Source organism: Carettochelys insculpta, chromosome 25, assembly GCF_033958435.1.
Source record: "Carettochelys insculpta isolate YL-2023 chromosome 25, ASM3395843v1, whole genome shotgun sequence".
NCBI lineage: Eukaryota > Metazoa > Chordata > Testudines > Carettochelyidae > Carettochelys > Carettochelys insculpta.
Genome location: NC_134161.1, coordinates 12,989,937 through 13,006,413, shown reverse-complemented (window position 1 = coordinate 13,006,413; position 16,477 = coordinate 12,989,937). Strand labels below are relative to the sequence as shown.

At 47.6% G+C, this 16,477-nt stretch overlaps 1 protein-coding gene across 1 annotated transcript in view; it reads left to right on the top strand.

The window, feature by feature from the left end:
* The window catches only part of ADAMTS15 (ADAM metallopeptidase with thrombospondin type 1 motif 15), a 33,535-nt gene extending 24,639 nt beyond the window's left edge, over positions 1-8,896 (top strand). The window contains exons 6-8 of the mRNA XM_074976671.1: positions 2,518-2,699; positions 3,705-3,880; positions 4,723-8,896. Coding sequence (XP_074832772.1) covers positions 2,518-2,699; positions 3,705-3,880; positions 4,723-5,503 — 1,139 coding nt within the window. The 3' untranslated portion in view covers positions 5,504-8,896. The remainder of the gene's footprint in view (positions 1-2,517; positions 2,700-3,704; positions 3,881-4,722) is intronic.
* Positions 8,897-16,477: the final 7,581 nt, after the last annotated feature.

Sequence of the window (16,477 nt, the reverse complement as noted above, 5' to 3'; positions counted from 1 at the left end):
ACTGGAAAAGTTACCAGCAAGGGCCATTAGAAGATTAAGAGGAAGAAACTGCTTCCATATGAGGAGCGATTAGCAAGATTGGGACTTTAGCTTAGAAGAGAGACAACAAAGGGGGCCTACAAAATCATGACTCATGCACAGAAGTGGTATTCACTCCTTCAGGTAGCACAGCTTGCAGTGTGTGTGAAATTAATAGGCAGTGGGATTAAAAGAAACACAAGGAATTACATCTTTGCACAAAGCACCATCAACCTGTGGAACTCCTTGCCAGGGGATATTATGAAAGCCAAAACCAAAACTGGGTTCTAAAAAGAATAAGTTGATAGAGGATAGGTCCATCAATGGCTGTTAGCCAGGGCAGTCAGGGATGTAACTCCTGGGTGTTCCTAACCTCTGAGTGTCAGAAGCTCTGATGTAACAGCCGGGCAGATGGATTGCTCAATTGCCCTGTTCTGTCCTTTCCCTCTGAAGCACTGGCATTGGCGGCTGTCAGCAGACAGGATGCTGGGCTAGATGGACCATATGGTTGTTTTTATGTCTTAATGTGTTGCTTTGAGCAAGTCACTGTTGTTATCCCTGTAAGCTGAGTGCTTGGGTGTCTGCCCAGGAGAAAGTCTGATTAGCAGAATGCCCACAGCTGCCCACAGCCAGCAGCTTGTGATTCTATTGGTGGCACATATCTGCACATGTTGGTGCACATAACAAAATCTATTCCACACCTGGATGGAAAAAATTAGAGGGAAAGTTGGTCACTGTCCAACTCAGTACCTCGCCAGTTCCCAATCTATGCCATTTATTCTCCTTTGAGAGCCTTGGGGGTGGGGGTCTTTATAATCTTTTATGACAAACCCTGTTCTCATTTCTGACAGACCACAATAATATCAGGTGGCCGCTCCCACCTTACTGCATATGGCCTGCAATATGAGGCAACGCTTGCCAAGAAGTGCGCCATGCATGCAGGCTTACAGTCTCACTGGTTTCATTTTTCCCTGGGGGTAAAAAGGAAACAATTGTTTCAAGCAACTGTTGTAGGATGTTACCTCTGGAACAGACACTGTGTTATTTCACGTATACAAAATGGGAAGTGACTGCCTAGGAAGGAGTACTGCAGAAAGGGACTCAGGGGTCATAATGGATTATAAACTAAATATGAGTCAGTGTGATGTTGTTGCAAAAAAGGCAAACATGATTCTGGGATGCATTAACAGGAGTGTTGTGAGCAAGACACTCGAAATAATTCTTCCACTCTCCTCTATGCTGGTTAGGGCTCAGCTGGAGAGTTGTGTCCCATTCTGGGCATCACATTTCAAAAAAAGATGAGAAATTGAAGAGGTCTGGAGAAGAGCAACAAAAATGCTGAAGGGTCTAGAGAACATAACCAATGAGGGAAGGCTGAAAGAACTGGGTTAGTTTAGTTTGGAAGAGAGAAGACTGAGAAGGGACATGATAGTTTTCAAGTAACTAAAAGGGCATTACAAGGAGAAGGGAGAAAAAACTGTTCTCCTTGGCTTCTGAGGATAGCACAAGAAGCAATGAACTTAAATTGCAGCAAGGGCGGCTTAGTTTAGACATTAGGAAAAACTTCCTAATTGTTAGGTTGGTTAAACACTGGTATAAATTGCTTATGGACGTTGTGGAATCTGCATCATTAGAGATATTGGAGAGCAGGTGAGATAAACATCTGCCAAGAATGGTCTAGCTCAGAGTTAAACTTTTTGAGACCCCAGAACACCAAACGAGAATATGTTTTATGCAGAACACCAATGAAAATTTTGTTCAAAAAATTGTTGTCAGACCAAAACAAAAACAACTCCCCCAAACAGCAACATATACAGCAAAAAAGTAATGCAATGAGGTATCATGGTAATGTAAATTAACATTGGATCTGGTTTTAATAACAGAAAATATACACATGCGTCGCATATCATTGCTAGTTGTTAGTTGTTGCCACGGCACACCTGCGAGTTGTTTACGGACCACCAGTGTTCCATGGAAAATAGTTTAAGAAACACTGGTCTAGATGGTGCTTAGTCCTGCCATGAGGGCAGGGGACTGGACTTGATGACTTCTCAAGGTCCCTTCCAGTGCTACTATTCTACAATTCTATTAGCAAGTGTAGCTTGCATGCCACTGATACTGCACCTCCCCAAACCACTTTTCCTTATATCATCACTTCATCAGAGCGTGCCCTGACTATCCAGAGTCAGACAAGTTTCCTCTGAGTCTAGGTTCAGTTCATTTGGGCAGTAAATCCAGGGAGTGCTATAGTCTGGAAGACGCGGACAATTCTAAATAGTCCATCTGAGGACCAAGTTGGACCAGCTGTACCTTTGGAACTAGAGCATAGGTACCCGGGTGTAGCTCAGGGGTGATATCACTTCTGTCACTCGAACAGAACTGGCATAAAACCAGTTACAGGGAGGGGAGAGTCTGGCTCTGGATGCCACAGTGCATTACTTTGCGGCTGATCCCTCCCAGCTGAGGTGAAACACCCACACTTTCTTTGTCTCCTTCCAGGGCACGGAAAGAGCTTCCGCGAGGAGCAGTGTGAGGCTTTCAATGGCTACAACCACAGCACCAACCGCCTCACGGCCACCGTCTCGTGGGTCCCAAAGTACTCGGGAGTCTCGCCTCGGGATAAATGCAAGCTCATCTGCAGAGCTAATGGCACGGGTTACTTCTACGTGTTGGCGCCTAAGGTGAGCAGGAGACAAGGGGAGTATGGGGGAATGTGGGGGCTGCTGCAAATGAAATAGGGTGAGGAGCTATAGGGGAACGTGAGGGCAGCGGGAAACGAACGAACAGGAAGGTGTTTCTGACCAGCGGTCGATACTGTTAGAATTCACTGCCCAGAAGCTGAGGGAATCACATCAGGAGACCTGAAGATTGACCTGTTCAGGGTCAATCTTCTGGGGTTCGATTTCAAACTCCTCACTGTACTCTCCCGTCAACCTTCCTCAGTGAGGATGGCCAGGTAAGTCGACTGCAAATAAGTCGATTCTAGCTAGAATTGCGTTTCTGCAATTGTCTTACCAGACTAGCGTAGACCAAGCCTGGGATTCAAGAAAAATGAGCCTTTTCTGGGGCTATCAGTGCTGTCATGAGGCATGAAGGAGAATAGATGAGAGGCCATATGCCAGATCAGCTGGTGTAAATCAATGGAGCCATGCTAATTTACGCCATCTGTGGATCTGGCCCCATGCCCGGACCTGTGTTTATATAGCATCCCACATTGCATGCCTATGGCACTAATACAGGAATAAAGGATAACAACTAGACCCTCCCCTCTGGGGATTTTGGCTCACATACACGGGGCAGGGCTGAGTGCCAGATTATGGACTGGGAATGTGGTGTGCATATGACACCAACGAAGGGTTAATTGGCTCTCAGTGGCTGCTTGCTTGTGAGGTGCTCCCCTCAGCAATGTGAGGAAAGAGGGAGAGATGTGGCAGCCAGCAGTTAAAGGGCACCTTTCTCAAAGGCACAGCCCAGCAGGGAGGCATGTCAGGCTCTCCTCTGTACTGGGCTGCTCTGCCAGCTAAGGATGGAGAAGCTGCACCTAAGACTAGGTAGCCCCAGAGGGGCACCCAGAGGTTCCTTCTTGGAATGCTGGTGGAACACGTCCTTGGGGGACAACTCTCTTCATCTGAGCATAATGTGACTCCAGGGGTGTGCTCTCCCTTCTCCCCGTGGGGCATCTGCAGGTCGTGGACGGCACTCCCTGTGCACCCGACTCCACCTCGGTTTGCGTCCAGGGCAAATGCATCAAAGCAGGATGCGATGGCAAGCTGGGCTCCAAGAAGAAGTTTGACAAGTGCAGCGTGTGTGGAGGAGACAACAAGAGCTGTAAGAAAGTCTCGGGCTTGTTCACCAAACCCATGTGAGTGCCGGCGGAGCCTGCTGCTTTCCCCAGGTTGCCTATAAAAGAGGTGTCAAAATCCACAGGACAGGAGGGACTAAGGGTGGTGCTAGGGATGGGAGATCTGCCTTTAGCTTCATCAGCTGGACCTGAATCTTGGGAACATAGGGTTCCCAGGCTCTCGCGCTGGGGGTGAGCTATGTAAAGATGACTCTCAAATGGAAATGCAAGGTGGCCCATGGGTCATCCCAGACCAGCAAGCCTTTCAGCTGTAGGTGTCGGAATCAGACTGGGCCAAGACTGGGTGTGATTGGATGGTTTCATGGTGACATTCCAGTGGACTGTGTGAAATTAATGACCGCTGTCAGCCTGATTCCCAGTGGACAGGTGTCTACATCAGAAGGCCTCAGCACCATGGGTGTCTGCCTTAATAGCTGTCTCCATAGACGGGCTGAGGACGGAGGCGACCATGGAAAATGAACTCCCCCCTCGTCACTAGAGCTGACCATTTCAGGTCAGGGTTGAGGCCCATGGGGGGACAGTGTGTGGGGAAGACTTACCCTGAGGCTGTCTGTCCAGACTCCCATGTGGGGATTTTTCCGGTCTGGGAGAGTCTCTGGGACAGAATTATAGTGCTGCTGTCGGGCTGCAGTGGGTACTCTGGGTCAGGAATGAGACACACTGGCAGAGCTGTGGGTCCACCTGTTGGTCTAGCAGGGGGCGTTCCAGGCAAGGGGAAAGACTCTGGCTGAGCCGGGAGGGAGAAGTTTGGGAAGTCTCATGCACAGAGCTGAACGAAAAGCCAGTGAGGCCGGTGACTCTAACACAACCTGCTGTGTGTCTTGTCTGTTCTTCTCATCCAGGCATGGCTACAACTTCGTGGTGGTCATCCCAGCGGGAGCCTCCAGCATTGACATCAGGCAGCGGGGCTACAAGGGCCTAATCAGTGATGACAACTACCTGGCTCTGAAGAATGGCCAAGGCAAGTACCTGCTGAACGGGCACTTCATCGTCTCGGCTGTGGAGAGGGACCTGATGGTGAAGGGCAGCGTGCTGAGGTACAGTGGGACGGGCACGGCCGTGGAAAGCCTCCAGGCCTTCAAGCCCATCCAGGAGCCACTGACCGTGGAGGTGCTGTCGGTGGGGAAGATGACCCCGCCCCGCGTGCGCTACTCCTTCTATCTGCCCAAGGAGAGCAAGGACGACAAGTCCTCCTACCGGAAAGACAGCAAGAGCCCGCCCGTGCTCAACAACAGCATTCTGAGCCTGTCCAATCGCTTAGACCCGGGCAGGCCCAATTACAAACGTGTGTCCTACAAGTGGGCGGCGGCTGGTTGGGAGGCCTGTTCCGTCACCTGCGGCAACGGGCTGCAGAAGCGTGCCGTGCACTGCCGTGACTCCTACGGCCAGCTGGCCTCCGCCTGTGACACCGCCCTGCGGCCCATCGACGTCAGGATATGCGGCAACCCCTGCCCCACGTGGGAGGTGAGCCCCTGGTCCCCCTGTTCCAAAACCTGTGGCCGGGGCTTCAAGAGGCGCATGTTGAAATGCACAGTGTGGGCTGGCCAGCTCCTGCCTCGGGATCGCTGCAACCTCAGGAAGAAGCCTCAGGAGCTGGACTTCTGCACCTTGAGGCCGTGCTGACCTGAGCGGTGCTGCTTCTGAAGAAGGCCAGGTGTCTCTCTGGCTGGAGATATGTGGCTGAAGGCTGAACAGCAGCTGGGGGCAGGGCGAGGGGGAGTGGTCTGAGGCAAGGGGTGTGTTACATAGGGAATATCAGCAGACAAAGGACTTGTATGCAAGGAAAGAGGGCCCACCCATGAGAGGGGCCCAGCGTGGTGTTATAAAACAGGTTGCTCAGTGATGGAGTAGAAATAGACATCTACCTCAAACTGTCCAGGCTCCCTCCCCTTCCCAAGGATGCTATGGGTGTGAGCGGGAAGGACAGGCACGAGGGCAGGATCGGTCTCTGGGGACTGCTTTCCAGGATCAACCAACACACCCAGGGCAACAAGACTGCCTTTCTATCTCGCCATGGCCAGCCTCCCTCCAGGCTTCAAACGGGTCCCCCCTCCCCGCGAAGATGGGACCAAAAGGAATTACCATTGCCAGGACGACAAACCGTCCTGCTTAACGACCAGGGCAATAAAGTGCTGGGGTCTAATAGGAACTCATGCCTTTGTGACTTGCTAGCAGTGACTCCACAGCCTGGATAGCATTGCAATGCAGGGCTGAACACCGGCCATCTATCGGTGGCTTCTGTTTTTTATGCGTATGGACCCAACAATGTAGATTCTTATGGTGCTTATTTTTATTCTCCTTCCTCGTGGTTGACGCCACCCCTGTGTACCTGGGGTAATTTTGTCATTTCCATTAGCTCCTCTCAGAAGACTATGCCTCTTTCTATGGTGCTTTGGAAGGGTGCATGGGGGGGGGGGCAGTGGATCCCTAAGACAATGGGGGCATGTATTTTAACTAGACCTCTTTAAGCCAGATACCTTTTACACGTAGGCCCCTTTTTGCTGTGCTAATAGCGTAAAGGGGTCTTAAAACAGGCATGAACGGCAGTCCCTCATCCCCTGCCCAAAGCTTAAAGGTAAGAATGTGGTGGTACCTACAGGAGGCACTGCACACTCGTCCCCCACCAGGTGCTTTGTGACCAAAGAACAAGCACGGTGTGCACTACTGCCACAGGCAGTAAACACGGAGTCTTTTTTCCAAACTGGTGCTCTGGGCAAGTTGCGCTATGCCCAGTATTCGCACGACCTTCGCCCCCTTCCCCTACCCTCTTTGTTCAGGGTTATTTTGCAAAAATTCTGGGTGCTGAAGTATAAAGGAAAGAGGGACAAATTCTCCTCCCAGCAGATGATTGGGTGGGTCAGTCTGGCCTTAAGATCTACGCCATGTGCCCTGCTTTTATGGGCCTGTTAACCCTATAGTTGTGGAGTGTGATGATAGCTTGTGCGGACGTACGTGAGCTCACTTTAATCTAGCGATTGCAGGTCCTGGAGCAGTGATGCTGCAGTAATAGGTGCTCCAGTCCAGGCTACCTCTCACCAGAGGCTCAGGGAAGCTTGGCCAGCCCCTGCCAATGCACATGCCTCCCACAGTTTCATTTCTCCAGGAGCCAGGCTGCAGGTGGTTTAGGTATATGAACTCAAGCAACAACTGTGTCCCGTGATGGCAGCATAGACGGCCCCTAAGTCTGCAAGTGTTCCTGCCAGCATCAAGGGCTTAAAACGAAGCATGTGCCTTGCTGAATCAGGCCCCCCCGGGGCCCGATTTCCCCACCTGCTCTCTGCAGAGCATGCTACTTGCTGGTTTCTTGCAAGGCTGTTTGAGATCCTAGCATGGAAGACACCTAGGCAGGGGAATGTTGTTTTTTATTACTGGCCCTTGGCTGGGTTGTAACTCAGGCACCCAGCTGAAGACCTGCTGCCTTCAGAGCGGCAGCTGGCTCTAGGTGCCCCTCCCCCACTTTAAAGCACACGAGTAACTCCTATGTTGCTTAGTGGTGGGATAATTGTCAATCACCCCCCTTCTCGTATCCTCCCTTTGGCTCCATCCTGGCTTTTCTTACCTTCATGCCCCTCCCAATAGGCTGGGGGCAGGGCCTTGGCAGTGAGGGGCTGAGGCCCATCCACTTCCCAGCATCCAAGTAGTACTCTCATGCCCTGCTTCCAGCCAGCCCACTGACTACATTGGGACAGGATGCTGTTCTTAAGTGAGTTGCCCTCAGGCACCCACCACAGAGCATCCAAGTGTCCTGTCTGAGCGCCCTGCCTCTTGAAGGGCACCGAGTCTGTCTTGTAGGCTGCAACGAGCACCTGCCTGCAAGATTGGGATGTTCAGTCATGCATTAGTCTCCAACCCCCGCACCCAATGTTATCTGGTTGATTCCCTCTGACAGTGGGATGCCGGTAATGTAGGAATCTCCTGGGAGCCCAAAGATCTCCCACCCCAACTAGAAGGTCTACAGAATTCTGCTTTGTTATATTTCATCACAGTGGGCACAAACCACACGTAATGCTGGATTTCAGTTTGGCTCTAGGGACTATTGCACTGGGATTATAGATCATCCTTCAACTGTACAATTCCTTTCTGGTAGATTTAGTGCTTCTGGGTTGGAGCATCCTCTGGTGTAAACCAGTAAAGATCTGTTGACTTAATTACTCCACTGACTTTGATGGAGTTACACCAAATTACACCACCTAAGCAACTGCCCCTTAAACTCTCTCTCACCCATGGTCCTTCCCAGCTGCTGTGCAGAAGGGGGGACAGGGTGTGTTGTTACCTAGTTACAGTGGTGATTCAACATGGCATCTCCTCCTGTTTAAGAGCCGTGGTTAATATCCCTGCAAAAATGACCCTCCTCTGCAGAACAAGTCAGCTTTTGAATGTTCATTTTGCTTTTCTTCTCAGTGCTTAGTGATTAATTAGCACTGATAAGAGTGCCAGGTTTCTCCAGTTCTGTAATCTCTCCTGATACAAAATTAATGTCAGTACAGGGGAGAGAGAACTTGGACTGATTAGTTACTAGTTACAGAAGGGAAATAATGTGTTTTAGTTGTGGGAGGATCAGAAAAGAGGAAACAGAATCACATTGGACAAGTTGATCAAAGAGTTCTGCACTAGATCAGACTGGATCAGACCCTAGACTATAGTTTCGGTACATAACACCTCTAATTTACCACTTTTCCTGTTTCAAATCCTCCCGCTCCCTTTAAGAAATATACCCTACATTTATTGGTGGGGTTGCTGTGTCTGGCATAGCTGAACCCTACTGCTGTTTGTTGTGTAGGTGGACCCGAGTGTCTGCCCTTTATGTCCTTCCATAAAGAAGATTTGGTTCCCAACACCATCAGTTGTGGCAGTTGTGGGGGAGGTGAGGTGGGGTTTGTGTTGTGTTTTTTTTAGGGGTTCTTTTGCAAAATGTATGGCAGAAGGACAGAAGTGCCTACTGTACTGGATGCTTTGTGTATACCATGTATACTGTACATCAGTCTCTGCTGTTTGTGCATTGTTAGCAAACCTGAAATAAAGTGGTATTTAAAATTCCATCTGATTATTTGGAGGGTGTAGGTCATTGTAGTCTGTTTACTTGGGAGCAGGATCTGGCTATGTGCTGAACTTAATCCATCTAGGGTTAAACTTTTATTCCATACGGTCGTAATCTTCACACACATTAACTGGTCAAAATACATCTTAAGGAGCTTGAAGTTTCCAGGGAGGAGACTATATATATCAACTAGCTAGCTTAGCTCACTGACCTGTAGACTGGCAGAAATAGATTTTAAAACATATAATTTCAGATACATTAATGTTTAAATGTTGTAAAGATGTTTAAAATAATCAATGTACATTTCAATAGCTGTGCAACATGATGGGTTCTAAGCTCGTTTTTTTTAAATATTTTTATATTTTTAAATGATCAAGGTAGCAGGAAATTAAGTGGTGAAGGGTCAGACAATGGGCAGTCAGGCAATTATTTGACAATGGATGCTGAGATTCAAAAAGTTAGAGCTTTATAACTGTTAAAAAAGTGGAGTTTACAATGGAGCACGTCTGTGGCCAGGCTGATATTCTAGATATTTGTACCCTCCACTATCTGCCAAAAAGATGGGGAAAAGGATGAGACGTGGCTGCAGGCTGACTTATTTCAATATGCCAGAAACCTTTCCTGATGCCACACACAACAAAAAGCCCTTTTACCTTGGGTAGATGGCCAGCGACTGAGGTTCTACTAGCCAATGTAGAATCACTTGTTTCAATGGTCCGTTCTGTGGTTTTGGGTCAAACGCAGCTCATCAGCTGACCTGAAGGTTCTCTTGCCCCAACCAGGCCACAGATCCATTCTGTTCTAGTTCTAACAACTGCATTAATGCCTATTCAGAGCTGGCCCAGTGGGCCCTGGCAAGCTACATTCAGCTGGAGCGCAGGGCCCATGGCAATCGCCTTGCTCTAAGGCCAGGCCTGAGCCAATTCTTTGCACGCTTGCCCGTTCTTTTTTCAGTGACTCCACCAGGGCTAATGGGACTCTGTATTTTGGTAGTCTTACTGGGTGTACGTGGTTTCCCTCCCCCCACTGCCTTCAGCTTGGTTTGTAGATGTCCACCTCCTTGAAGGAGGGTTTTATATTCTGGGCCGATAGTGACAGTCTTGCTGAGGATATTCCAGGTTTGCACTGTGATTAAACCTATGGCTTTTGCTGCCTTGCTGCCCAGCAGTAGGTGGTACTTTTGTGGGTGAGCTACCATATTTGCTAAGCAATAAGCTTGCTTATCTACAGCCAGTGTTTTGCCAGTTGACCTCAGAACATTTGTGTTGTGCATCATGAGCACTCCGTCTCCACTCTAATATTGCCACTTATCACTGCTGCTAGGATCTCACGGGCTGGCTCCACAAGCTAGCCGGAATAGCTGTGTCACTTTCCAACCACGTGCCCGCAGACAGACTTCACAATGCCTCTCCTGCAACCCGTGCACCTCCACTCAAGTTCCATGCAAGTTGCTGTAAGCTGCCTGTTCCTTAGGTCCCGTCTGTGCTCATGAATCCCAACAGGGCAGCTGAATGCCTGGCAGCCTCTGCCTGAAGTGCACTGAGATCTACTAAAGTCATATTGCAGACAACATCCTCTATTCTTTTTCCTCAATCCTTCCAGGAACTGTTGTTTTGCCCTTCCTGGAGCAGCTGTAGTGCTGGGATATAAAATGGGTCCTGGTCTTCACATTCCTTGCACCATTGTCCACAGTCCACTGGACCATGGAATCTGCAGTCTTAGTCCATCTGCTTCCACCCTGTTTCTGTTAGCCACTGCCTGCATTCTTGTTCTGCTGTTATGGTTTCGATCCTTTCTCTGGACGGTTCAGGTGCCTGCAACTAGCAAATGTATTTCTCTAGGGTGAGTGGTTGCTCTCCATAGTCCCTTTTGTAGGCTTCAATCATGCATCCTACATGTCCCCCATCTTTAAAAAGAAATCAGTGTGTCTCCAGGAGTACATCTGGGAGCCAGAGTTCTCAGTTCTGTAAATATTAGCATCCACTCCCTCTTCTGCTTCTTGGGTTCCAGTAAAGATGACAAAAACAAAATTAAAGTCCAATCTCTCTGCCTAGGGTCACAGCACTCAAATACACTTATCAGTTGTTTATGTCTTGTGTGTTATTTCTGGCAATAATACCTCTTTTAATTATTGCCCTTTGCCCTAGTGAGAAAGCTTTTTTAAACTGTATCTTGGTTTTTCTCACATTTTAGCCTTATAGTCAGCTTCCTATCCAGACTCAGGTCTTGCTTCCATGCTGTGCAAAGTTTTTGGGAGAGGAATCTAGCATTCCCTGTGATCTCAGTCCCTCCATGCTGCCTGCCTGCTCTGTTTGCCTCATTCTTGCTCTCCGTGGGTCTCACTAGACTGATCTTTTGCACTCGTGCACTGGGCGTTGCATTGTTGAACTTCAGCTAACCTGACACATCACAAAAATAACTACTCCCGGTGATGCTGCAACTGTAATTAACATTCCAACCATGTGCTCACAGACATACTTCACAGTGCCTCTTCCAAACTCATCCCTCCTGCAACCTGTGCTCCTTCGCTCAAGTTCCACGCACGTTACTATAAGCTGCATGTCCCTCAGGTCCAGACTGTACTTACATTACACCCATTACTACTCAATTTAGACTCACACTGCTTTCCATATTCATTTATACTGGCACAATTCCATTGACATTATGGGACTTATTCCCCTGGAAATAAATTAGCTGTGAATCTCGCCCACTGAACATACCTGGGTCTAACTGAAGGAATTTCCACACTGAGGGGCTAGAAGATGGCTGCTTTTATTGCTGTAAGGAAGGTGTATATTAGAAAACCAGCATAATACTATAAGTGACCCTTTTTACATTTCCTTGAGGCACCTTGTGGACTATCTTATTGACGAGTGCTTAAAGCAATCTAGATATATTGAGGTCTGAAGACATCTGACTCAAAGGGATGCTAAGTTATACTGCTTCATGCTTCATTTCTTCATGAACGCACCTCCAGATTTACATGGGTGCCCAGAAGAACAGGGTTTGGCTCATTAACAATGTTGCTGGGTGCTTAAAAAACATTAGATATCCCTTCCGTTGCTGGCAGAATGATTCCAGCACACCCTTGATGAGTCAGTTCCCACTCTCTAAGTCATATCAGTACCAGCATGAGATAAGCCCCAATTCCTTCCGTGTAGCAGGACATGTCTATTCAGAGATGATTAATGCCCCAGCTGGCTCTCAGCAGGGGACAGTTTGTCCTTTTCTTTATTTTATCCCAATCAAAGAAAATTACAGCTTGATTGTCATATTGCAATTGCTTGGTGAGTTTTGAGGGCATCCCAAAAACTTTGGAGGTGAACTTCATTTACGTAAGCAAAGTAATTGCTCTCCCCTCCCCGCATCTAAGTTATCTGTTGGAAGTGATTGACAGTTTGTTCCTCTTTCCACACATCTGCCTAAAAATTCTGCTAACATTTGTCATGGTATTGCAAAAGATCCATTAACAAGCAGCTTTATAAGAACTCATAGAAGATATAGGTTAGAAAGAGCCTCAGCAGATCACCTTGTTCACCCTCCCCTGCCCAAAGCAGGATCAACTCTAACTAAATCATCTCAGCCAGGACTTTGTCAATCTGGGACTTAAAAGCCTCTCAGGACAGAGATTCCACCACCTTCCCAAGTAACCCATTCCAACACTTTACCACCCTTGTAATGAAATAGTTCTTCCTAATATCCAATCTAGATCTATCCCACTGTAACTTGAGACCATTGCTCCTTGTTTTGTCATCTGGCTCCACTGAGAATTGCCTGGCTCCATTCTCTTTGGAAGCCCCCTCGCCCTCATCTTCAAGCATTTGAAGGCTAGCTAATTCACCCTTATTTCTTCTTTTCTGCAGACAAATTACGCCCTTAGCCTTGACTCAAAGTCGCACGCCCTTGCTCCCTCACCACTTTTATTGCCTTCTGCTCGATTCTCTCCTATTTGTCCACATCCTTTCTGTAATGGGGGCCCCAGAATTGAATACAATACACCAGATGTGGTCTCATCATTGCAGAATACAAGGGAATAATCACGCTCCTCAGTCTGCTGGCAGTGCTCCAACTAATGCAGCCCAGTAAGCCTTTTAACCGTCTTGGCAACAAGGGCACACTGCTGACTCATATCCAACTTTTCATCCACTGAAATCTCCAGGTTATTTTCTGCACAGCTGCTGCTAAGTTAGTCAGTCCACAGCCTGTAGCGTTATGTGGGATTCTTCTATCTCAAGTGTAGGACTCTGCAACTGTCCTTGTGGAACCTCTTCAGAATGCTTGTAGCCCAATCCCCGTTAGTCTAGGTCACTCTGGATCTAATCCCTATCCTCCAGCAGATCTGCCTCTCTCCCAAGCGTAGTGCCAGCTGCAAACTCCCTGAGGGTGCAATCCATCCCAGCATTCAGAAGATGTTGAATAAACCCAGCCCCAGGACCAACCCATGGGGCAATCTGGTTGGTACTGGCTACCAGCAATACATGGAGCCATTGATCTGCTGAGCCTGATGATTTAGCCAGCTGTCTATCCACCTTATAATCCATTTATCAAGGCCATATTTCTTCAACTTTTTGGTAAGAATACTATGGGAGACCCTACCAAAAGCTTTCCTAATGTCAAGGTATATCACATTCACCACTTTCCACATGTCCCCAGAGCCAATTAACTCATCATACAAGGCAATTAACTTGCATCCGAGGGTGCTGAGAGAGTTCATTTTGGTGAATTCATATTAATTATTCCCAATGACCTTCCTCTCCTCCAAGTGTTTCAAAATGGATTCCCTGAGGACCTGCTCACAGTTTTTCCAGGTACTTAGGTGAGGCTGGCCAGTCTGTTGTTCCCCAGATTCTCCTTTTTCACAGAATCACAGAATCATAGGGCTGGAAGGGACCTCAGGAGGTCATCTAGTCCAGCCCCCTGCTTCAAGTAGGAACAACCCCCACTAAGTCATCCCAGCCAGGACCTTGTCAAGCCAGGACTTAAAAACCTTGAGGGATGGAGAATCCACCACCTCTCTAGGCAACACATTCCAATGCTTCATCACCCTCTGGGTGAAGTAGTTTTTCCTAATATCTAACCTACACCTCTCCCTCTTCAACTTCAGACCATTACTCCTTGTTCTGCCACCTGACACCACTGAGAACAGTTTCTCACCTTCCTCTATAGAGCTCCTCTTCAGGAAGTTGAAGGCTGCTATTAAATCACCCCTAAGTCTTCTCTTCTGCAAACTAAACAAGCCCAAATCCCTCAGCCTATCCTCATAGGTCTTGTGCTCCAGCCCCTTAATCAGTTTTGTTGCCCGCCTTTTTAAAAGATGGGCAGTACATTTGCCTTTCCCCACAACCTGATTGTCTGAGAGCTCCCCCAATTGCTACGAGCTTTCAAAGATAATGGCCAATGGCTTTGCAGTCACATCAGCCAACTTTCTCGAGTTGTCTACTTATGCATGTCCAGTTTTTTAACCAGTCCTTTACCTGTTCTTTCACCACTGAGGGCTGCTCACCTCCTACCCATACGATCCTGCCCAGGGCAGTAGTTTGGGAGCTGACCTTGTCTGTGAAGACTGATGCAAAAATAGCATTGAGTACATCAGCTTTTTTACACATCTTCTGTCAGTGGGGTGCTGTCCCCATTCAGTAAAAGTCCTATGCTTTATGTGATCATCATCTTGTTTCTAACATACCTGCAGAAACCCTTCTCGTTATCCTTCACATCTCCTGCTAGATGCAACTCCAGTTGTGCTTTGGCCTTCCTGATTGCACTGGAAATCTATCTCCAGGTGAAAGAATAAAGGAAACCACCACCACCACAATTTGAAACGGCAGCTCAAAGAAAAGCGATTAGAGTCTATCTTTGGTCAACTCAACATTTGTTTGCTTGGTGCCAGTCTGGAAATATCACTTAGGGAAAACTACACAATTGTTTAATATATCTGAGAAATATACTAGAAAGGACATGACATGAATCACGTGTGTGACACGGAACAGCCATATGAAACAAACTGACCAGGAACAGGATATTAGCTTGGAACAAACAGCATTTTAAAAAGTACATAATTACTGGCAGAGGAAAAAGTTCTTCCTGACAAGCAAAATTCTCACCACGTTCTTTATCTGAACCTCAGAATGAAGCCCTGAACATTCCAGCAAAGGGGTATGGTGTCAGTTCTGTGATGGGGTGGTGGGATGGTGGTCCATCAATGACTGTCAGACACTACAGTCAGGGATGCAACCACATGCTCTGGGTGCCTCTAAGCCTCTGACTTTCAGAAGCTGAACTGAATGACAAGACAGAGTTGGATGATCACTTGACATTCACCCTGTTCTCCTCATTCATTTTAAGGTATCTGGAACTGGACACTATTGGAAGACCAGATATTGGCTAAGTGGATAATTGCTCTGACCCAGTATAGCTGATTTTATGAGATAGGTTGAGCTCAAAATGATCAGGTAGGTACCTAAATCCATACAGAGTTTAACTCCACTCTCCTGCAAAAGCACCGAAGGGTCCTGTGGCACCTTATAGACTATAAGGTGCCACAGGACCCTTCATTGCTGTTACAGATCCAGACTAACACGGCTACCCCTCCGATACTTGTCTCCTGCAAAAGGGACTACTTAAGCAAAGTACTGAATGCTGAAGGCCAGATCTACAGCATTTGTATTTCACGAAACTCCATTGACTTCAGCAGAGTTATCCTAACTGATACCAGCTGAGACCCTGACCTGGAAGACAAAAGTCCATTGTGAGTTTAACTTTAGAGTGCTCAGCACCTTGCAGATTTGAGCCTCGTGGCTCTATGACTCTCATCAACTGTTACCCCAGTGAGAAAAATCTCATGCAACCACACTGAATCTGATTTACACTGGAGTACAGGCACCAATGTAAAGCATGTGACTTCCATGTGGTCAGAGTGGGGTTAATGGATATCAGCTTCTGGGTTTCTCACAGTGAACTGTTTCCTTTCCTATTCTTAGGGTCTTCCTGACAATACGGTTAAGTCTGTTTTTTATCTGCTTCTGGAGGATGAAAACATCCATACAAATCTAATACAGTTCAAGTAAGCCACTTTAAATTCTGAATGTCGGTTAATTTGGATTAACTTCCTTGAATGTCCCCAAGTAGACAAGACTATACTATCACCAGGTCCCTGGGAGAGAAGTACAGACACATTAGTCACCTAGCAGACATGCTCATTTGTATCCACAGCCCAGCCTCGCGTCTCAGTTTACAGCCGTGATGTCCAACTAGTTTTCTGAAGCAGGAGTCACTGCAATGGCGACTCCTGTAGCAAATTAGCCTCATTATTCTGAAAATATATTTCTTTTTCAACACTCAACCAGCCATATGTGGCTCATGGCTAGCATGTAGGACACCCTGGATTTACAAGGTCCCTACTCTCAATATTCCTACTTCCTCAGATAGGCTAGGAGCCCCCATCATTTATGAAAAAGGGAATGGGTAATCATTTCAACTCAGTGTCCTCTACCCACCATCACCTCAGCCTTTGGCTACGTTAACAAAAGCACTCAGGAGCCATCCCAAGGCAAGCCTTGTTC